This window comes from Hippocampus bargibanti, linkage group LG10 (assembly GCF_051943395.1).
Source record: "Hippocampus bargibanti isolate YZ-2025 linkage group LG10, ASM5194339v1, whole genome shotgun sequence".
NCBI classification, from domain to species: domain Eukaryota; kingdom Metazoa; phylum Chordata; class Actinopteri; order Syngnathiformes; family Syngnathidae; genus Hippocampus; species Hippocampus bargibanti.
In genome coordinates, this window is record NC_142743.1 from 8,798,218 (window position 1) to 8,821,587 (window position 23,370).

General features: G+C 39.7%; 2 protein-coding genes across 2 annotated transcripts; both read left to right on the top strand.

Moving 5' to 3' along the window:
* The first annotated feature begins 4,721 nt into the window (after window positions 1-4,721).
* On the top strand, window positions 4,722-10,481 carry ufsp2 (ufm1-specific peptidase 2). Its single transcript, XM_089006677.1, has 12 exons — window positions 4,722-4,823; window positions 4,979-5,066; window positions 5,406-5,589; window positions 5,661-5,724; window positions 5,984-6,138; window positions 6,221-6,413; window positions 7,696-7,842; window positions 7,907-8,071; window positions 9,610-9,734; window positions 9,801-9,877; window positions 10,004-10,128; window positions 10,222-10,481. Exons 1-12 carry the CDS (start codon window positions 4,821-4,823, stop codon window positions 10,306-10,308), a joined length of 1,413 nt encoding a protein of 470 aa, XP_088862803.1. The 5' UTR covers window positions 4,722-4,820; the 3' UTR covers window positions 10,309-10,481.
* Window positions 10,482-11,840: 1,359 nt separating this feature from the next.
* cfap97 (cilia and flagella associated protein 97) lies at window positions 11,841-21,450 on the top strand. The gene is made up of 4 exons (XM_089006681.1): window positions 11,841-13,325; window positions 14,920-15,191; window positions 17,702-17,846; window positions 19,933-21,450. Exons 1-4 carry the CDS (start codon window positions 12,800-12,802, stop codon window positions 20,052-20,054), a joined length of 1,065 nt encoding a protein of 354 aa, XP_088862807.1. The 5' UTR covers window positions 11,841-12,799; the 3' UTR covers window positions 20,055-21,450.
* The last annotated feature ends 1,920 nt before the right edge of the window (window positions 21,451-23,370 follow it).

Sequence of the window (23,370 nt, forward strand, 5' to 3'; positions counted from 1 at the left end):
CAGCGCCCATAAAAAAATAAACAAAAAAACAAAAAAAAAGGCCATGAGCAGCAGAAGGAAGGGGAGGAGATGGGGGATGGGGGGGGGGTGTTGGAGGGCTAGGCAGAGAGCTGCAGGCCAATCCATGCTCAAGCACGACTGGTGGAGCTGAGCGACCTATCAGCAAGGAGACGTTATTTCCAGATGACTTCTCGCATGCAATACACATCCCCTATCGCACTTAATATGCAATTGGCTGTAGCATGATGGTGTAGTGGTTAACACGCATGCCTCACAGTCCCGATATCTTGGTTAGAAATTCCAGTTCTGGCCTAGATGTGCGGTGCGGAGTTTGCATGTCCGACTGGCTTCCTTTCAAATCCCAAAACATGTTTCTTACACACACAAATATGACTCACAACGCCATTCCCAAATTTGTTTAAGTTTTGTTTTTTTATGCTTGGGTGCCGATAAAGCACTGGCCATGGCCTCTGGCAACGTTTTTTTTTTCCACAAAGGGGCAGCATTTCCCATTTTTCCATATTAGCGCTTTGCTCCAACTACAGCTGTTGTTAAAGCGCTATCTAAACCAATATGTATGTATTGCATTGCATTTTGTGTCATGATCTGGTTGGCGACCAACGGGTGGCGCTGTCGGCCTCTCCTGCACCTGCACCGGTGCTGGTCGTCCCGAGCCTTAGCGCACTGCCACGTTCGGATTGGCGACCACCGGGTAGCGCTGTCAGTCCTGCCTGCTGCCTCGCAGGTGCTGGTCGTTACAATTAGTGACACTTAAAGGACTCCCGGCACGACCATACGGTGTTGGGTCATTGTTGAACGCATTGTATGCAGTGTATGCTTTGTATGCATTGTATGCTGTGCTTGTGCTTTTAATCTTGGTTTTTCTTTTGATACTTTGTATTTTTTCTGTTCAGATGATTTTGATGTTTTAGATTTTGTTCCTGCTGACTTCATTTTAATACAATTTGTCAAACACAACCTCCTGCTCCCTCCTGCCTGCTTTTTGAGATCCACAACCGCCATCACCACCTTGCAAAACGTGACATTTTGGACAGCCACCCTCATTTCAAGCTCATATAACTCCAGACCCATATAATTTAGGAAATAACTATTTTTTTCTGATGTGAGAAGAGAATCTAAGGTTTCTAACGCTGTATTGAATGTCAATATTTTCTCCTGGGTCCTGGACTTCAAATGACAATGACAAAAACCCTGGCACTGGAGTGGACACATGTTAGCGCATCGTCTGGCAGTGAGTGAGTTAATTCCCAAGTCATCTAGGTCTGGAGTTATCTGATCTTAAAATGGGGGCAGTTGTACCAAAAGCAAAAGCTGCCCCCTCGTGGGAAGGAAAAATATTTCCAGAGGTCTGACCACGCTTTATCGGCACCCATAACCCCCCACCCAAGAAAAAACATCCCAAACAAATTTGGGAATGGCGCTCAACGTCATGATTTTCAATTCCTGAATACATTCGTGAATAATAATAATAATAATAATAATAATAATAATAATAATAATAATAATAATAATAATAATAATAATAATAATAATAATACATTTGATTTATAAGCGCCTTTCAAAACGCTCAAGGTCACTTTACAGTCACAGGATAAGTTTTTCTGTGGGTGAGCAGCGGCAGCCACACGCGCCAGCGTTCACTCAAACTGGAAAAACCTGAAATAGACAGAAAGTTAGCTAGCTAGCTAATAGATAGGTAATAATAGTAATAATTGGCAGCAAATGAGTTAAAGTATGCACTTCAAAGCAATTTTGGTTAAAAAAAAGACAATCTCATTAGATGGATCAGTTTGACCCAACTTGATCATTTGTTTTGTGTAAAACAACTCAAAGTTTGGGGAAATGGAGTCATTGCGCAGGATGGATCATTATTTGGACAAAGACTGGGTTCAAATCAAAATTAAGCGGGGACAACCACAATCCACCCACAGAAAGTGATTGTGGTGTTCGGCTGATGTCAGCATACAGTATATTAGATATAATGTACATTTATACTGATGTAAATTGCTAATCCCTCCATTGTGGGATAAATATTTTTTCTTGTTTTATAAATTAATTCAATAATGTTAGTTCTAATACTTTTATAGGACTGAAATAAAAGCTGCAATTCTGAATTTCAGTCTCATGTTCATCGTCCGATCTGAAACTCAAATATCAACTGGACATAGAAAAAGACAATTGATCAGGTGGATGGGACTGTACATTTCAAGATCATCTATCAGGAATGATCTATTCTATCTGAATAGTAACACACCTGGTTTTCATAACGTATACATCTAAATGTCATCACAATCGAGCAAAAGATAGACACGATGCTTATACTGGATGTGCATAGATGCCCGGCGTTGGGAGCACATAGTGTGTTCCCATATGCTGTATGTTCAGGCAGTGCACAGATCCTGTTTATGAAACTCAGGAGAAGATAGCAAACATCACTGTTGCAAATCATGGCCGACATGGTGAGATTTCACCAGGGATAAACAGCACAAGATTCCATCTTGAGCTGTGTGAGGTCAACGTCAAGCAAACCTGGCTCCAAATAGATTGCAGCATCCATATAGGGGGCGGGGGGGGGGGGGTCTACAAGATGTGTTTACAATAAATGCTCATCATTTTAAGATGAGATGAACTGTTATGAAGCTAATGTTGGAAAAGAAATGGTGGCCTCGACAAGAATGGATCATGTCCATTAGAAGAAATAAGCAACATACTTAAAATAGAGCCTTCAGTTTTTCTTCCTCTGGATAAAAATATAATTTTTATTACCGACATGACAATGCACACTCCCGTTTTTGCAGTTTTTGTATTTCATTTTGATTATAATATATCTATAGCTAGATATTATAATACACACACACACACTATTTTGGCCAGTTGATCACAAAATGTTGACACAGCAAACATTTAGCATCAAATCAAAAATAATTATCACCCAGCCAAATTTTTCTATGATGATAAATTTCAGGCTCACATTTTTATTGCACATCCAGCGCTGCTACTAAACACTTTTACCATCTCTGTGTCCACTCAATCTTCCTGGTCTTGCATGCATGGCTGCTGTGCTGCTGCCCAAGGCAAACAAGCAAAGCATGAAGAAACACTTTTGCTCTTCTCTGTTACAGTGAAAATCGTACGAGCATTGGTTTCCCACTACAAACAGGCAATAAATGAATTCTTGTAAATGTCAATGTAGTCAAGAAAATGTCAATGTATGTTGTCCCAAGTTGCATAGCATGGGTGACATGGGCATTGATGCTGGAATAATTCGATATTGTATGCCTCACTCCATCCTATAGATGCTGCCCACCAGTAGAGACTCACATTTATAGATGTACAGCAGGGGTGTCAAAGTCATTTTTTGCCGCGGGCCACATTGTAGTTATGGTTTCCTCTCAAGGGCCGTTATGAATTTGGGGAACCCATTAGAATGTTTAAATCCCTTCAAATATTACATATAGAGCACACAGCAAATTAATGAATAACTCGTTTTCAAATCTGAAGTCAAGAATAATGACTTTTATTGTGGTTGACATTCAAAAATATGAAATTTTGGCTCAGATTTTAGCAATCATCATGGAATTTAACAAGTTTGATTTGCTTTCGCGGGCCGAAAAAAATGATGTGGCGGGCCGGATTTGGCCCGCGGGCCTTGACTTTGACATCTCTGATGTACAGCCTCCCTACTGTTAAATTTGAATACAAACACTATATGACAGGCTCATGAATCCCTCTGGGTTCTATGGTCAGGATACATTAATGTTGTTGATTTAAAATGTATAGTATTATCAATTAGGAGACGTTGCAAGACAAGAACTGCCATGCCCTTTCATGGTTCTCTTGTTTCTTTTCCCTTAAAAGTATTGTTCTCTGTTTGTTCCCAGAAACAGACATTCCAAAACGGTCTGGACCCAAACTAAGTCCCCTTGGGGAGTGTTGCCATCATTGAAGGAAAAATAAAAGTCAATGTAGGGGAACAGGTTATCATGTGTGACAACAACACGGTCATTGCGTGGACAAGGGACGGCCAGCCCTTCTACGACAGAAAACCGTACAAAATATTCAAGTTTCCTGACAATGTCATATCTCGTCCTGTAGAACGTTTGCACAGAATTCATTGTATCGCACCTATTCTAAACATAGTAAGATAATTATTCCCCTTTTGTTAAGGTACGTCTGTGTAAGCTCTCAGTCGTACAGGAGTGGTCCATCGATGAAAAGGTTTCTTGAGCCGTCATCTGTACTTCTTTGAAGGTGTCGGACGGTTCACTTCTTATCCAAGAGGCTTCGTCAGCGAACTAACGTCTTTTGCTGGTAGTTTCAGCCCTATATATATCCCTACTGTCCAGACATGGTGGTGCCCGACTCTGCTATGATCGTTCCCTGCTCTCAGGTTGGTGGGAGCAGAGGACTACTCCCTGCGGCAACACTGATTACTTCTATTGTCCTGACGGATTACTTCTATTGTTCTGCCTGAGTGTAAGGTCTACGACTGGGCTGATTGCCCCACTTTTGTTAAGGTGTAATATTTTTGTCAAACGTGAAAAGAGCTTTTCATATCAACACTTATCATTAACGGTACATTTACGACTAAGTATTCAGTCGAACCACTCATATGATCGTTCCATTTAGATAGGTAAATTACGAGTATCATTGAATGCAACACGTGTCGGTGGCGATGTTATCGTCCAATCAGCTGCCGCGTAAAGAGACACGTTGACCACTGTCAAACAGACATGGCCGCCTCCTGTGAATAAACGACATCGCTTAGTGTTTCTACGTTTCAACAACAAAAACGGATCATGGTGGGCATATTAATGATGAAAAAAACCACTCTGTGAAAATATTTACCGAGCTTAGTACCGTCACGCAGAAAGCCGTTCGCTTGTCGTGGCTTGCAGTCCAGACACATGTAAATGCAAAACTTCTCACCCCAAGCTTCTAACTTGTTTTATTTCAGATTATGGATTTAAATGTCGTCGAGACGGGAGACTTTCTCCGTTTGAGAGGACCGTTGGAGCTCAAATGTATCCTGGAAAGCACAGATGGTAGGAGGGAATATCATTATATGCGAATTAATGGGTACATTTCTATTCACGAGTGTATTCACCAAACCTCTAGAGATGGAGGAGACTGATTTGCTGCGGCAACCCCTTGAAGGGAAAAGCCGAAAGAAAAAGAAGTGTATTCACCATTTAATAACACAAGCCCTTGTGGTTAAATTAAATGTCGTATGAAAACACCTCTATGAATTAATTTAAGTCTTTACATTTTCTGAAAGTTTAAATGTGAGCTCTTGTTTGTCTTTAAGTGCACTGTGATCAAACTACTACAATGCATGAGTATAAAATAAACAAACTACATCATATTTTTGTTTTTTGTTTCAGTAATGCTCATGCGTAAAACCATCTCAAGAACATTCGAGGACCTACGCGCTCACGTAAATTCGGAATCCTGTGTCCTCAGAGTCCAGAACAGCCCAGTTATTATTTGGCCAAATAAAGGTGTTCATGTGACTCCGAGAGAAATAACCGCTAGCACAATATGTGAAGAACTACATAAATGGATACAGTAAGTGTGGTTCTGTTTTTATTTCTAACCCCCATTCCATTTGTTTCCATTTTGTTTTCCTTTTTTTTCAGGACGGATGAAGAGATGGCTGTTAAAAAGTCTACAAAAAAGAAGGGGAAAAAGAACTCAGTAGCTGTATGCGTTTTATATTTTATCATTTTGTATTTTATATTTTTCTCCTGTGCTCTGTAGCAATGACCGTTTAAAATAGATTACATTTAAGTATCATTTTACATCACTAGTACAATGCAGGATAGAATAGCTATACAATGACAAGTATGGAGCACTGAATAGTGTCAGTGCTCCATACGTACACATTGTTATTATTAAAGTACAATTATACAGAATGTACATGAGACGGTTTAATCAAATCACCAATTGATTTTCCATTCAGAGAGTTATCAGCATAGACCTGATGATGGAAATGACAAAGCCAGGCCCCCTTCCTGCACCCATCCTCTGCAGAACCATCCAAAAGTCCCACTTCCTGTCCACAACTCTTCCCATGGATTGTGTTGTCAACACCCGCTCCACTGACACCATCAAAAAGTAACCGTCCTGCTGAAAATATTTTTTTTGTTCCAAAAACCAGACTAGAATCTTCGAATTTCAACACTATTTCATTATGCAGTGCCATTGAGGGCCTGTTGAAAGCGCTAATGCATCAACTGCATGAGATGGAGCGTGAGATGCTCCGCCACATGAATGGCACCACGCTATCAGTTCCGGAGCCTTTCCACTTTCTGCTTCCGGAGTCCAGAGGACTGGTGACGGCAGTATATCCTGCTGGGGTACCCGACAGAAAGCTAGAGCATCAACGTAAGGTACAGACGCTCCCCTACTTGCGAACATTTGCATTGTGAACAATGGTACATATGAACAATGGTACATACGAACATTTTTGTAGTAACATATGTAGTATTCTCTCCAGTTGTACATGTACATATCTTTAAAGAGCATATATTTTAGTAAATGTATATTTTTCAGTACAAACCAATACATGTTACTTGTAAAAGCCTTAAACTTACTTATATAAACCTTAAACATACTTATGTCAGCCTTAAAAATACATTCTATACAACTTACGAACAAATTCACCTTATGAATGAATTCACCTTACGGACGACCATTCGGAACGTATCTGGTTTGTAAGTTGGGGAGCATCGATATGTCAATGATGCACAGGAAAGTAAATGCCATTTTGTAACTTACTTTTCCTCCTCCATGTGTAGTCTTCAGTGTTTTGTGGATGATGCAATCCGTTGCTGATTGAAGTGAAATTCCAGATTTAAAAAAATTATGCGAAACCTTAAAGGAGAACCAACATCACTTTTTTGTTTCCTAACTGACATCAGAGAAACGTTTTTTAGCATCCAAAATACCCAAAACACAAAGTATGATATTTTTAGTCAAATGCAAAACACCAATAAAAATGACTTAAAGTGTGCTGAAACTGCAAAAAAAATTGAAACCGGAAGTTTCAGAAGGTCCCGCCCCCTTGTTCGTGGTGTCACTCAAGACGTCTTGCCTTGCTCAAGAATCAAAACAATGGCTTCAGATTCGGAGAAGATGCTTTCTTGTTACTCATCCAGTTATGAATATGATTCAAATAGTTCTGAAGAGGAAACCATACATGTTTGCAATCTATTAAATAATTTATTCTGTGTCATTTTGAGGCAAACGGGGGAGGGGGGTGTCGCACCTAAAACAGGCAGAAGATGGCGACAAAGCTCCGTGTGGAAATTGGCTCAACATTTTTGTCACAACACACAAGGATTCACCATCGCGTTATTTGTGTGTTTTCCTTCTGATTTGACGTGATAAAAGGACTGCTACAGTGTGTCCTTTCTCGGTCAGGGGCGTTCCTTCAGTGATGTGACGTGAAGACTCGTCACCAACTCAAAAACAAGACTTTAGTAATAATCAGCGCGAGTCTTAAAAGGTAAAATATAGCAATATGCGGTGGAATCTTTGTAAAATACGCTCAGTAGAAGTCATTTGAAGCCATTTTACAAATTATGGACACAACTTGTCCGGAGGCGTCGGTAGTCCTTTAAAAATCATGTCATTTTTAGATTTTCCTTGAATTTTTTGGGACTTGAATAGGAGCTGCATGAGCGGTTCAAGCTACCAGAAGACAGACCCTATTTTCGAAGAGCCAACGCTTATCACTTCCCTAATGAACCCTATAAAGACGGTTATCTCCGAAACCCTCACCTGGCTCTTACACATCCTACATTGGACGACGGAAAGGTAAATCTATTGAAAACATTTACACTGATTGAAGAGCAGTCTTGATGAGATATTTTTGTTTCAGGTATACTTGGTGCACGGGGTGTACAGTTATCACCACTACATGCAGAACCGCATGGATGACAACGGCTGGGGTTGCGCTTATCGCTCCCTGCAGACCATCTGCTCCTGGTTCCAACAGCAAGGCTACGTGGAGCGGTCTGTGCCCAACCACAAGGAGATCCAGCAGGTAATGTGACGCGGATGGAGTATTTTTTTAATTTTTTATGTACTGTAATTTTCAGTCAACCACCAAAAAAACCTTGATTTTCTTCAAAAAAATGAACCTGCGCCTTATATGCGAAGTAATAACAAGCCACAACAGCTCTTGCAACTACTGTCAGCAGCAACCGACTCCATTTCTCCCTGTAGAAGAAGTCGTACATAACTCAAGCCTCTACTTTAGCGCCTTATAATGTGGTGTGCCTTATACTTGGAAAACTTTTATTATATTTGTAAAACATTTTCAATTCATTGTAAGTGAACCTTATAGTCAGGTGCGCCTTATATATGGAAAAAGTTTGAAAATACACCATTCATTGGGAGTGCGCCTTATACTCCGGTGCGCCTTATACACCGGAAAATACAGTAGTTACTTTCTCCAAGTGCAAGGCAAGGTTCGTATAGCTAAAGAAAACGAATATAAAAAAAATATAAACGAAAAAAAGAGAAAGAACTCATTGAAACATCTTATGTATATTAAACTAACCAAAATAAACTTTGATTACAGACGCTCCCCAACTTACGAACGAGATTCCGGTTGTAAGTAGGGAAGGGTCTGTACACAGAAAAACACAGTACAGGTAGTTACTTTTTCCAAGTGCAAGGCAAGGTTCGTATAGCTAATGAAAATGCTTTTAAAATGTAAAATAAAAAAAGGGCAGTAACTCATTGAAACATCTTATGTATATTAAAAAACACACCAAAACAAACTTTAATTATCGTAAACTGCCCATTGTTTTATGTTTGTCTTGCTATACATCTGCAATGAAGACAGGTCCAATTTTTTCTAGCCTTTTTATTTATTATTATTTTTACCTTGTACTCGACTAATATTCTATACATCTAAAATTCATTGACTGCCATTCACAAATTTATTCGGGAATTGAAAATATGACAGAGCGCCATTGCCAAGTTCGGGTTTTATTTTTTCTTGTTTGGTTGCTGACAAAGTGCTAGCCATGGCCTCTGGCATTGTTTTTACCTTTCCACAAGGGGGCATCATTTCCCTTTTTCCCGTGTGAGTGCTTTGTTCCAGCTTCAGCTGTTGCTAAATTGCTATATAAACCAATATGTATGTATTGCATTATATTTTGGACAGCCACCTTCATTTCAAGCTCATGTAACTCCAGACCCAAATAATGTAGGACTCAACTCTTTTTTTCTGATAAAAAAGAGAGTAAGGTTTCTTACGCTGCATTGGATGTTGATGTAGTCCTAAAACTCAACATTCTGTGGGTCCTGGAATTCGAGTGACAATGACAAAAACCCTGGCACTGGAGTGGACACCTTTTTGCACATGTCTGTCAGTGAATGAGTTAATTGACCAAAAAGAAAGCCAATGATGTTTTCATCGTATAGTTTCAGGTGGTTTTAATTTTTTTTTAAAACATTTTAATTATTTTCTGAACAACTTAAAAAAAGAAGCTTATTCTGCTATTCAGTTTATATAAAATCTTAATGGATTTACATTGCGCTTTATTTCTCTCTGCTACATTATTGTTTTAGGCTTTAGTGGATGTCGGTGACAAACAAGGGTCTTTTGTGGGGTCTCGCCAGTGGATTGGTTCCTTTGAAGTCCACGCCGTCCTCAACCAACTCCTCGGGGTCACGTCCAAGATTTTATTTGTCAGGTTTGTCTCCCGAGCATCCCAGTCTGATGGATTTCGATTTAATACGTGTGCTGTACTTTCTTTCAGTCAGGGTTCTGAAATGGCCTCCAAAGGCAGAGAACTAGCCAACCACTTCCTCTCGGAGGGGACTCCCGTTATGATTGGTGAGCTCTTCACTTTGACCTTTCAACATGTTTCACACCTTTTGGATGATACAAAATTGAATGGGATGCAACTGTATGGTGAAAATGTTATTGTTTGTCATGGAAAGGGTTCTTTGTCCCTTGCAGGTGGAGGGGTTCTAGCTCACACTATTCTAGGTGTTGCTTGGAGCGAGACCAGCGGGCAGATTCGTTTCCTTATCCTGGACCCTCATTACACAGGCGCAGAGGACTTGCAGGTCATCACAGACAAGGTGGGCCTTCAAAATGAATTGGTTCTTACGGACATGTCTGCCTCACAGATATTGTTGACTTTGTGGTTTTTCTGTGTTCGTTTTTTTCCTCAGGGTTGGTGTGGCTGGAAAGGACCGGAGTTTTGGGATCAAACCGCATATTATAATATGTGTCTTCCCCAGAGGCCAAAAGCAATCTGATATACAAGCCATGATGATAAAAAATGACTAAAAATGTATTATTATTATTATTATTAAAAGCCCAATTCAATCTAATTGGGTTTTAATTTTCTCAAGTATGTCATTTGCAGTTGTATCATGTGCAAATTTCCTCACTGTGGGAATATTAAATATTAAAGGCTTTCTGATTCTGATTTATTCTTCTTATTGTGACAGAATTTCACCATACAAGGGTGAAACAAGTGAATTACTCATCAGAATTATACATCCGGGTGCTGTCTGCAAAAACTGCAAATTTTGAGTATACTGTATTTAAAATATTGACGTGTTTAAAGGACAACCTACGTCACTTTTTTGTTTCTTACCTGACATCAGAAAAACGTTTTATAGCATCTAAAATACCCAAAACACGCAGTATGACATTTTTATTCAAATGCAAAACACTAATAAAAATGACTTAAGTGTCCAAAATCTGCAAAAAATTGAGCTGCGAATTGGGCATTTTTAGAAAGTCCTCCAGTTACGAATATGATTCAAATAGTTCTGAAGAGGAAAGCATACATGTTTGGAATCGATTAAAGAATTTATTCCGTGCCATTATCAGGCAACATTGAGGGGAGATGTCTCAACGAAAAAGAGGCACAAAATGGCGACCTCCTGTGGCCACCTCTGTTTCCACAGGCTGATAAATTCCTTATATGGAGCTTGGACACCCTCTTCTGGCGGCTTTTTGGGTGCAACACAAGGTTTTCAGACCAAACAATACAGCAAAATACACTGACGTGATGGAATGACTGCTATGATGTCTTTTTTTCGGTGTGGGGCGTTCCTTTAGTGACGTCACGTACAGACTCGTCACCAACTCAAAAACAAGACTTCATGAATATTCAGTGCGAGTTTTAAAACGTAAAATATAACAATATGCGGTGGAATCTTATTAAAATACCCTCAGTAGAAGTCATTTGAAGCCATTTTACAAATTATGGACACAACTTGTCCAGAGACGTCGGTTGTCCTTTAAGGATCATAGTTCGTGATATATTTATGGTTAAAATGATGGTTATAGGTCATAATCAATTTCAGGGCAACATCAATGATTCAGATTACAGACACTCTCTAATTTACGAACGAGATATATTCCAAATGCTCGTTCGTAAAGTGCATTTGTTTGTAAATTGGTTCAGTGCTATATTTTGCATGGAATGTATGCTTAAGTTTTATATAAGTATGTGTAAGGCACGTATAAGTAACCTGTACTGATTTGTACTGAAAAATAAACATTTAATAAAATATATGCTCTATAAAGATATGTAAATGTACGTCTGGAGGGAAGACTACATTATGTTACTACAAAGACGCTCGTATGTACTGTTGCTCGTATCTCAAATGTTCGTAAATCGGGGAGTGTTTGTACTTTTTGCAGATTGGCTCAGTTGTTTACCCTCTACAAAGAGTTTATGGGTCCACTCTACAGTATTTTATTCAGTACTAGTATACAGTGCCAATAATGTACAATATTTATATATCCATGTGATTTATGGATTAGAGTAGATTAGATAGACATTAGATTGTACAACTGTTGTGGTTGTTGGATGTAAGATTGGATGTTGGATATGCCTTTATTAGTCTCGCAGTGGAGAAATTTACATTTCACAGCAGCAAAGTGAGCAGTTAAGTATACATATTTGATTGAGCTAATGAAATCACTATCAAATTACTGCTCACAGACGCTTTCATTTGGGCTGCAGTGATGTAGCATTTATTGTAGTGTCTGTATAAAATATCGTAAGCAACTCCAAGAGGTCTGTGATCATGTGATTTGTAGTTTCAAGAGATCAAAATGTTGTTTAATACCATGTCTACAATACTCTGTCATTATCATGTAAAAACGCGAACATTACGATGGAAAGGGTGATACTTATTGTGTAAAAACGTGAAAATCATCATGTAAGAACGTGAAACGTGTCGTGTAAAAACACGAATACGGTATTACAAAATGTGATAACGTTGGCCTCGCGGAGGAATTCCAAACTTGCTCGACATTGTTTTTCAATCTCCGTCCAAAATTTAAACGTTAAACGACGACAACCTGTGTGTTGACAATCTCTGCCATCTAGTGGACAAACGCTGTCAATGATTAAACACGTCATCCTCGTCAGAGGTTGACATTAGCCTTGAAATCCGCCGACAACAACACGTAAGGTCTTTGATCGGTGTAATTGGCACGCTGATGTAATTACGGGCCGTCATCGATGTGCTGCTTTGATTAAAACCATAGTGTCACTTTTTCACCACATGCGTGCGAGCGATGATGCGCTTTTTAAATCAGAGTTCGAGCTCCCCTTCGAGGCTGGTTCGGCCTCGCTCCGAGTTTGAAATGTGTCTCCAAGGAAGCACCGATCTGGCAACCGCGACGCACAACAACCGGTGCCGGGAAGTGACGTCATCTAGCTCCCCTAGTTCCTCGCTTTCCTAGTTTCAAACGCAGCGCTCGAGGGTTACCCGGACGGCCATGTTCAATCCAAGCGATTTGGAGGGTGACGTTGACCACTCCTTTTTTGACAGCGACCGCGACGACGATAGAGACCAGCGTGGAGGAAGTAGAAACAGCACGCAAAATGCAGCGGAGGAAGACCCTCGCAGCGGCTCGCTCCAGACGCTAGAAGACGACCGAGACAGCGACTGTAGCACGCAAGACACCCGGGGGCCACCTGGAGCTCGGCTCTCGCCGTCCGAAGCAACCAGCGAGCGGTCCTCACGAGCCAAACGACCGCCGACCTCCTCCACAGTGTCCAGCCGCTACAGCTCGCCGGGAGGCTCGAGGACGAGAGGCCGACCGCCGCCCTCCCGCGCCCCCAGCAGGGCGTCCAATAGGTCGGAATACACCCCGAGAGACGAGGACAGTCCGGTCTCCTCACCGCTGCAGCGCTCCAGGTTGGCGGAGCCCAGCGAAGGCAGCCCCAAGGGGAAGCAGCGACAGAGTGCGACCCCGACCCGAGCCAGCAGCGCCGTCCGTCCAGAAGAAACATTGAATGCAGGTGCAGTGTAGCTGGGACACTCCTTGTTAAATCGACTCGTACGTCTCAACGGGGGGCGTCGTTTGAAGTTTCTCAGCGTGGTGGGCAGTCTCCAGTGTGACACAACACCCGAGGGAGGGGTTGAAAGTATCCATGGATGCAAATAGCCTGCGTACTTCATTCTTGATCATACCACACTTAGGGTTTCATGAAAAAAAAAAAAAAAAAAAAAAAAAAAACGGTTTCCGACCATAATCCGTTCAAAAAACCTGTTTGAAAACTGATTTGTTCGAAAACCAAATCACCACTTCCCATTAAAATCAATATATTTTTGTCCAAATCTAGAAAACAACTTATTAAAGGCACCCTTTTTCTACATAATAATAATAATAATAATAATAATAATAATAATAATAATAGTACATTTAATTTACAAGCGCCTTTCTGAACACCCAAGGACACTTTACAACAAAGACAATACACACAATAGTAAAATCATGCATAAAACAAATAATAAAACAGCAGAATAAATTAGACCATGAAAGCAAGTTTAAACAGGTGGGTTTTCAGGTGAGATTTGAAAGTAGGAAGGGAGTCAATGTTGCGGATGTTGGGTGGAAGTGAGTTCCAGAGTTTAGGAGCGGAGCGGCTGAAAGCTCTGCACCCCATCGTAGTGAGACGGGCAGCGGGCATGTAGAGGTGGAGGGAGGAAGAGGATCTGAGGGCCCGAGAAGGAACGGAGATTTGAATTAGGTCAGACAGATAGGGGGGGGCAAGGTTATGGATGGCTTTAAATGTAAACATGTGTGTTTACATAAACTGTAAACACACATAATAAAGCATTTAATTTCTAAAATACTATGAAAATAAACTAAGATGTTTGAAAACCGAATCAGCACTTCCCATTATAATCAATGTATTTTTAAAAATTTGTTCCAAGTCTACAAAACAACTTTTTAAAATCACGTTTGAACTATTTTACAGCATAAACTGTAAACACGTGTAATTAAAGCAGTTACTTTCTAAAATACAATAAAAACAAACTGTTTTATTTTCACAAATTTTAACATTAACTCATTCACTGCCATTCACAAATTTATTCGGGAATTGAAAATATGATGTAGAGCGCCACTCTCAAATGTGTTTGGGTTTTGTTTTTTTCTTGCTTGGGTGCCGATAAAGCGCTGGCCAAAGCTTCTGGCAATGTTTTTCCCCTTCCACAAGGGGGGCAGCATTTCCCTTTTTTCCATGTGAGCGCTTTGTTCCAGCTTCAGCCGTTGTTCAAGCGCAATATAAGCCAATATGTATGTATTGCGTTGTATTTTGGACAGCCACCCTGATTTCAAGCTCATATAACTCCAGACCTATATAATTTAGAAATTAATTATTTTTTCAGATGAAAGAAGAGAGTCTAAGGTTCCTTATGCTCCATTGAAAGTTTATGTAGTCCTAAAACTCAATATTTGTGGGTCCTGGAATTCGAGGGACAAATGACAAAAACCCTGGCGCTGGAGTGGACATTTTTTTTTGCAGCCACAATCAAACAGGAACAATATAAAATAAATTGTGAAAAACTAAATTCCTTTTGATTAATAATTTTTTTGCATTCTTCCAGACACGGAGTCTTTTGCAAGTGGGAGTCTCATTCAGGAGAACCTCATCCTTCACTGCAGAGGACGACCTAGCAGGAAAAACTTTACTTTCAGCAACAACGAAGTCCGGCGCATTGACCATGAAAATCAGCGACTCCTGCGGGTACTCTCCCGAATCTCCTTAGCGCCCGGCGCCATCGTGAACCAGTTCACCCGCAAGAACACCACCCCGCACATCCCCCACAGCTCCGTCAACCGCCTACGGGAACAGAAACGCATCGATAAGGACAACCAAGTGAGACACATTTTGAATGTGATAGTTTGATGTTGATGTGATTCGGGTGCCACAAAGATGACGTTACAGACGCTCCCCAACTTAACAAACATTTGAGTTACAAATAATGATACATACGAGCATTTTTGCGGGTACAGTTCATTAAATAACATGTTCAGACAGCGATGCTGTCAGTTAGATTTTGTACTGCGCATCTTTTCCCCAGTTGAAATCCCTCTTCCCAGTTGACTTTCCAGGAGGACGCGATGCATAACAACTAAAGGCTGCTGGCACGTAATTCAGTAATTACGTGCTACCAGCTTCAGTAATGGCTTACTGAATGTCATCATACTACAGTAGGTGTGAATTCATTTTACGACTGTTAGAGCGTCTGTTTTATACTTCCCCATTCAGAGTTTGACTTAAACATATATTTCATACAAAATGGAGCACTGAAGCAATTTACGAACAAATTCACCTTACAAATGACCGCTCGGAATGGATCTCGTTCATAAGGTGGGGAGAGTCTGTACTCAAGTCTAAATATTGATTCCCCCACCTAAAAAAATATAAAGTTTTGGAAAAAAAATTGCCTTCTTTGGTGATGAAATGCTAATTCCTCAACACATGCCGAGGTGTTTCTTTTTTTTCAGTTTCAGTAGTCTGCCTAATGGCAGGGAGTCACGTTTTACAAAATAAAGGCTTCACTCGCTATATTTCCGAATACAATGCTGGTATAAAATTCTCCCATGACGAGGTTTCATGTAGGATTGCTCAGCTGAGTTTTGATAATTGTGGACACACTGAGAGGAGACACTAGAGTGTTGTGTTGAAAAATCCAATTTCTGCATTGATTTTGGCTCTTCCATCAGTATACTGAGCATATTTTTTTTGGAGCGATGCTTTCTTGGACTATATCTGAAAAACTAATGTCGGGCATTATTGTAATCGTCTTATCACGCATGCAAGGCCACTTGTTGCCAGGCAGACTTCATAGCTGGTCTGTGGTCGAATTATTTTATTCTAAGCATCCCCCCCCAAAAAAAAGCAAATTAGAAGCTGGTAAGGAATGTCACTGTTTTACTGTTATTTTTGTACATGGAAATATTGCTTTAAAGGACAACTGACGCCTTCGGACAAGTTGTGTCCATAATTTGTAAAATGGCTTCAAATGACTTCTGCTGAGCGTATTTTAATAAGATTCCACCGAATATAGCTATATTTTATGTTTTAAGACTCGCGGTGAATATTCAGGAAGTCTTGTTTTTGAGTTAGTGACGATACCTATCGTGACGTCACGGTAGGTTTCGTCACTGACCGAGAAAGCGACACACAATGCATTTTGCGGTACTTTGTGAAAACTTTATGTTGATCCGTGTTGATGGCGAAATTAGAAGGAAAACACATAAAACACTACTATTTGATACTAGTTGACACAAATTCCCAGCAGACAAATCAGCCCATTTCCAACGGAGCATGGTCGCCATCTTCTGCATGTTCTGGGTGCTACACATCAGTCCTGATTCCTCAAAATGACCCGGAAAGACTTCTTTAATAAACATTTAGGCTTTCCTCTTCAGAACAATTTGAATCATAACTGGATGAGTAACGAGAAAGCATCTTCTCCGAATCTGAAAACATTGTTTTGATTCTCGAGCAAGGCAAGACGTCTTGGCGTGACATCACGAACAAGGGGGCGGGACCTTCTGAAACTGGCCACTTCCGGGTTCAATTTGAAGTAGTTTTTGGACACTTTAAGTCATTTTTATTTGTGTGTTTTGCATTTAACTAAAAATATCAGTCTGCGTGTTTTGGTTATTTTAGATGCGATAAAACGTTTTTCTGATGTCAGTTAGGAAAGAAAAAAAATGGTGTCGGTTGTCCTTTAAGTTATTTTTTTATGTCATATTGGAGGATGACCCAAAAGTGATTGCAATAGGCCTCTGAATGTATATAATAATAATAATAATAATAATTAATATATTTTATTATCCATTTATCATCCAAACTACCTACCATCTCGATCTTTATGCTCAGATATGTTATGTTGGGATGTGATTAACTCATTCACTGCCATTCCTGAATTTATTTGGCAATTGAAAATATGACGTAGAGCGCCATTCCAGAATTTGTTTGGGTTTTGTTTTTTCTTGCTGCGGTGCCGATAAAGCGCTGGTCAGACCTCTGGCAATGTTTTTCTACCCCTTCCACAAAGGGACAGTATTTCCCTTTTTTCCATGTTCACGCTTTGTTCCAGCTTCAGCTGTTGTTAAAGCGCTATATAAACCAAATATGTATGTATTGCATTGTATTTTTGACAGCCGCCCTCATTTCAAGCTCATATAACTCCAGACGCATATCATTTAGGTATTAACTACTTTTTAATGAAATTTCTGATCACTTTTTATTGAGTCTTGTGGTTTTCACTCTCTGACACATCAATATAAACAATGTTGGCGACGTGTTGGTTGTTAGAAGATGCCTTCTAGGAGTTACCTGTATCCATAACGCCGTCATTGCTTTCTTCGCAGGCCCTCTTGAAGCGGTTAGAGTACGTCAAGTCCACGCCGACACTCAAGCGTTCCAACCAGCTGTCTGATTACCAACGTCAGGCCAGATTTCAGGCTACGCCGTGTGAAGTGTGTGACGCTGCGACCAATATACTTCCATCCAGCGGTACGATCTCAACGCACACACCAAAATGTCGGCAAAAGCATGACAGCATTAAAGGAAATGTGCATTTGGTTCTGTATGCAGGGGTGTAGCCATAAATCGTTAAGTGGGGTGGCCTGAGCGACAAAAAATGGTTGCACATATGTGTCATTCTTAATCATACCCTCTACCGTCAAGATTTCATGAAATCTTCTCCAGAATAATGCCCATTACACTTACATACATACCTGCCAACGACTCCGGTTTTGCCGTAATGAGTACTGTTTTCATTATCCCATTCTGGGTTACGGTTTATAAATGAAAATTACGCTTTCTAATAAAAACAATAAAATGGTCAAAATAGTAAATACCCAACATTCTTTCAAAACACGAGATCGCTAAGTACCGTATCTAAATTTAGAACAGGCGATCGGCTCAGTGCCAGCTGTTAGCTTCCTTTAGTGTGCGTTCCACGGGTCATTCCTGGAATCGAGAGTCAGCATCGTTTTTATCATTGTCTTGTAATGGCATCTGCCGGAGAAAAAGCAACAAAAAGTGTGACATCTAAAAGAAATGTACAGTCATTTTGTGAAGAATACTCCCAAACATTTCCAGGAGTTATACTTTGGTCAAGACAAGGTGAAAATGACGCAAGTTTGTCATTTGAGTTTGTTGATAGCTATTTTTGTCAACCCGTAGGACTTTAGATGTGAAATATTACAAGTTGCTAACAATGTCTTACAATTCATTGTACTTTTCAAACGAGAATGATTATTAAATGGTAGATTGTAAAATATTTCTTTTTTTTTCTTAAAATAGTAGAAAACATGATATTTTCATGATTGACAGGATGAAATACGGATAGGTATTTTTCACAAGTATATATTTGACATTGATCATTTGTATGGTGTTTTTAGCTTCATTTTAAGTAGCTGTAATGTTAAATCGGCCCCCGGCATATTACAGTGATACCTTGGCTTACAAACTTAATTGGTTCCCAGACAGAGTGTGTAAGGTGAAAAGTGTGTATCCCAAAAATTAATTACCCATAGGAAACCATTAAAATGAGAATAATCCGTTCCCAGGTCCCAATAAAACATAATTTTCCACTTTTAATTAATAATTAATAATTTTCTAACTCTTAAAACTACACAAACTATACCTATTTATAATACCATGTGCCATGGTATTATAATTAAAGAAATAAACTACTGTATAATAAAGTCTTTTTATTTACCTTTGTGATGGTCATTGATGGCTTGATGGAATGGAGTGTCCGGTTTCCTCAGCATTAAACACTTGATGAGGAACATAGGCTTCTTTCACCATCTTAAGGATCCCTTGGAGGTGCTTTCTCTGCGATAATTTTACCTTTTTCCTCATCAATTGTGTTCTGTTTCGCTTGGTTGATAGCTTTTTGCATCAAGTGTACAGATAGCTTGTGTGGGTTGTTTGTGGAGCCTGATTGATGGGATATTTTAACCTTGCAGTCTACACTCTGCCTTTGAACTATCAAAGTTGAAACTCTCACTGTCGTCTGCCTGTCTCTTTAATGTTAAAACCACCTCCCCTCACTGCTGCGTTCTTGACCAATCACGTGGCTTTAACCAAAGACTGGCGGCGGGGAATAGAGGACAAAAACAGTCGGCTGCCATTTTGTTGTTAGAAGAACGGGCTCGTTTGCGAACGACACATCACTCATTGAGGCAGCTCCGTGTATGAAAAAAGTTTGTATGCCAAGGTAAAGTTCATATTAACGTTCGTGAACTGAAAAGTTCGTAAGCCAAGGGGTTCGTAAACCGAAGTATCACTGTACTCGACTCTTCTGGTTTCAAAAGTTGGCAGGTATGCACTTAGTAAGGTACTGCTTTTAAACTGCTGACTAGCGATGGTGTGAAAGTCATTTTGATATCAAGGGTGGTTAGAATCCTGCTTCCATCTAAAAATGGTCAAAAAATCACAGCGCTCAAAATTTTCAGAGGTATGAGGCTGGTTCAGGGCCCATGGCCACCCCTGGTCACCATGTAGCTCCCACCCCTGTCCATATACTATGAAATGTATGATGTTTGATTTTTTTTGTAAAAATATGACACGTTGTCCTGATCCGCAGTGGTCGGCTTGAGCTCCATACGGGGAAGCACCTCCCAAATGGGAACCCGAGTCACCTCCGCAAGCTCCAATGTAACCAGGTCCAAAGCACTCCTCGCGGCCCGCCCACCTTTCTGTTGCTAGTCATCTGTGTCGTATGGCGTGAATGTTTTTTTTCAGTTACTTATTAAATGTTGATTTTACCATAGGAAATGTATGAGTGATCTAAAACATCAGAAAAATAGAGCAGGGATATTTCTGGCTGCAGGGTAAATAACAATAGTTGTTTTCCACACAAAAAAATGCGATGAAATTATACTGTACATTAAAATTGTATATTTTTAAGAATCTAAATAGTGCTTTGGAGTCATTTGATATCAAATCAAAGTTTTCCTATGAAGAAAATGCCATGTAATTTTTTTTGATCCTACATTGCACGAACAATGTAAAATGCAAATATTGTGGTGAGCACAGTGCAGGGGTCGTGAGTTCAAGACCCGGTCCGGCCTCCCTGTGTGAAGTTTGCATGTTCTCCCTGGGACCATGTGGGTTTTCTCCGGGTCCTCCGGTTTCCTCCCACATTCCAATAACATGCATGGCAGGCAGATTGAACACTCCAAATTGTGCCTGGGTGTGAGTGTGAGAGTGACGGTTGTTTTGTCTTTGTTTGCGATTGGCTGGCAACCAATTCAGGGTGTCCCCACCCGAAGACGGCTGGGATAGGCTACAGCAGGATGAAGCGGTTAGGAAAGTGGATGGATGGATGTACATATCAGGTTTTTTTAATTGAATATACAAATTTTAAAAGTTATCAACTAAAAATTTATGAATCACAAATACTCATAAATTAAACAGAATTGCAATTTTAATCAAATTCAACCTGGTACTTTTAATTGTGAGCCTCAATCAATTGCAAGTGTCCCCATTGTGGAACTATTAACTCATTCACTGCCATTCACAGATTTATTCGGGAATTGAACATGAGGTTGAGCACCATTCCCGAATTTGTTTTTTTTTTTCTTGTTTGAGTGCAGATAAAGCGCTGGACATGGCCTCTGGCAATGTTTTTCCCTTCCACAAGGGGCAGGATTTCCTTTTTCCATGTTAGCGCTTTGTTCCAGCTTCAGCTGTAGTTCAAACGCTATATAAACCGATATGTATGTATTGCATTGTATTTTGGACAGCCACCCTCATTTCAAGCTCATAACTCCAGACCCATATAATTTAGGAATTAACTTTTTTTCTGATGAAAAAAAGAGTAATCTTTCTTACGCTGCATTTAATGTATATGTAGTCTTAAAACTCAATATTCTGTGGGTCCTGGAATTCGAGTGACAATGACAAAAACCCTGGCACTCGAGTGGACACATTTTTGCACATCGTCTGGCAGTGAATGAGTTAAAGACTTCCTGATTCTGATAAGTTTGAATATAAATGTTTTTATTGAATTATACATTTGAAAAGTTGTCAATTAAAAACATATAGATCACATTATTACAACTTCAACAAAATTGCCATTTTAATGAAATTCAGTCTTACTTTTAGCCTCAATAAACAGCAAATTTCCCCATTGTTGGACTATTAAAGGCTTTCTGATTCTGATTTCTGATTCTAATTTTTTATTCAATTATACATTTAATAAGTTATCAATTAAAAATGTAGACATCACATTATCGTTATAAATTCAACAAAATTGCCATTTTAATTAAATTCAGTCTGTTACTTTTAATGGTGACCCTCCATAAATTTGAACATAAATATTTGTTAACATGTCAATGCCTGCTTTCAATCATTTGACAGCTATAAGATTTAAGAAGTAATTTCCAAATGTAATATTGTTTGAGAAAAAAGTGAGATACAAGGCCGCGGATTCTCAACAGAATCTTTTTGGGCATAATTAAGACAAGTGAGCATCCTGGAGGGTTTCCATGGTGACAAGCGGTCGGTCGCCTGTGTGTACTTAATCTCACGTACAACAAAAAAAAGCCCCACCCATGCCTCTGTTAAACCACGTTAAACCAAGCGCCTTTGAAAAAGGCTTTGGGACCTTCATCCTTGACGATCTTCCTCCAGCAATCCATCGTGCCCTCGTACGTGATCTCCGCTGCATGAAAATAAATCACGTTATACAGGTAACATCTGAGTTACAACCGGCGGGAGTTACGACCACCCGTACTTACGACCATGACCGCCTGGCACCGCAACGCGCAAGCAGCCGGCAACGCGTACTACAATTTTGGCCAGCCAGCATGTCACACCTGCACAGCAATCTACTGCGCGACTATACTCAATACAGTAGTTATACAGTGCAGATACCGTCTCGGCAACATCTCCTGTACTGTACACTGCTTTTTTCCTTCGGCGTCAGCCTGAGTCCGAGCGTGTGTGTTGGGCGACCTCTTCTGGCCTTTATCAGGCATTTTTTTGTACATATGTACCTACGTATTTTGCCTTTTTATAGTTTTTTACATGCTTAATTTTGTATTTACCTATAGTATATGTTGTCTTAATACTGTAATAATGCTGTATTCTATTTGTTTTCTTTAACCCAAAATCTAGATATAAAATATAAATTGATAATATGACATGATGAAAATGACACAAAAAGGTAAGTATAAAATTTATAAATGAACTGTACAGTAAACAGTTTTGTATACCTTACAGGTACAGTCATACAGTAATACAAAACGAGAATATGAAATGATAAAAACGACACAAAATGGTAAGTAACATTTATAAATGAACTGCGTAGTAAACAGTTTGGTATACATTACAGGTACAGTTTTATACAGTAATAAATTGATAATATAAAATGAGAAAAATGATGATTAAAAAAGTTATACAATTTATAAATAAACTAAACAGTCTGGTACAGTATATTATAGTGTTCAATAGAAAATGTTGCTTCAAAACAGCAGATTCGACATCGTATACATGTCATTGTATATAAAATGCACGGTTCACACGCGTAGTTACCGTAGTTACATTAACCTGAGTCTTCCTCGGCACATATAATCCGCGGGTCTCATTCTTAACTTTAGTACTCGAGCGCCCCGTGGCGGCCGTTATAAAAAATGCACAAATTGGACGCATCGTTCCATAAACCGCAGGGTTGAAAGCTTATGACAAAATTTGCGGTTTATACTCCGGAAATTAAGGTAAATTAAAAATCTGCAATGCATATATTCTGAGTGCAAATTGCCAAATGAACGTTCGTTCGGCAATTTGCATACTCGGCATGGCAGCCAATCAGAAGCCTTTTGCATGCTTCGGAGTATACTATGACTGAAAAGTGTACTTGAAAGTTTTGAAAGAGAAGTCATGTGGCTTGTAGCGGTTCGCTTGTAGCTTTTGCTTTATAGAATAAAACAAACATTTGATTTGAAAGTATATGTTGTTTTTTATTGAAGAATTTGTCGGCCACCTGGGCCGAGACAGACAACTTCGGGGTCTCCGGGCA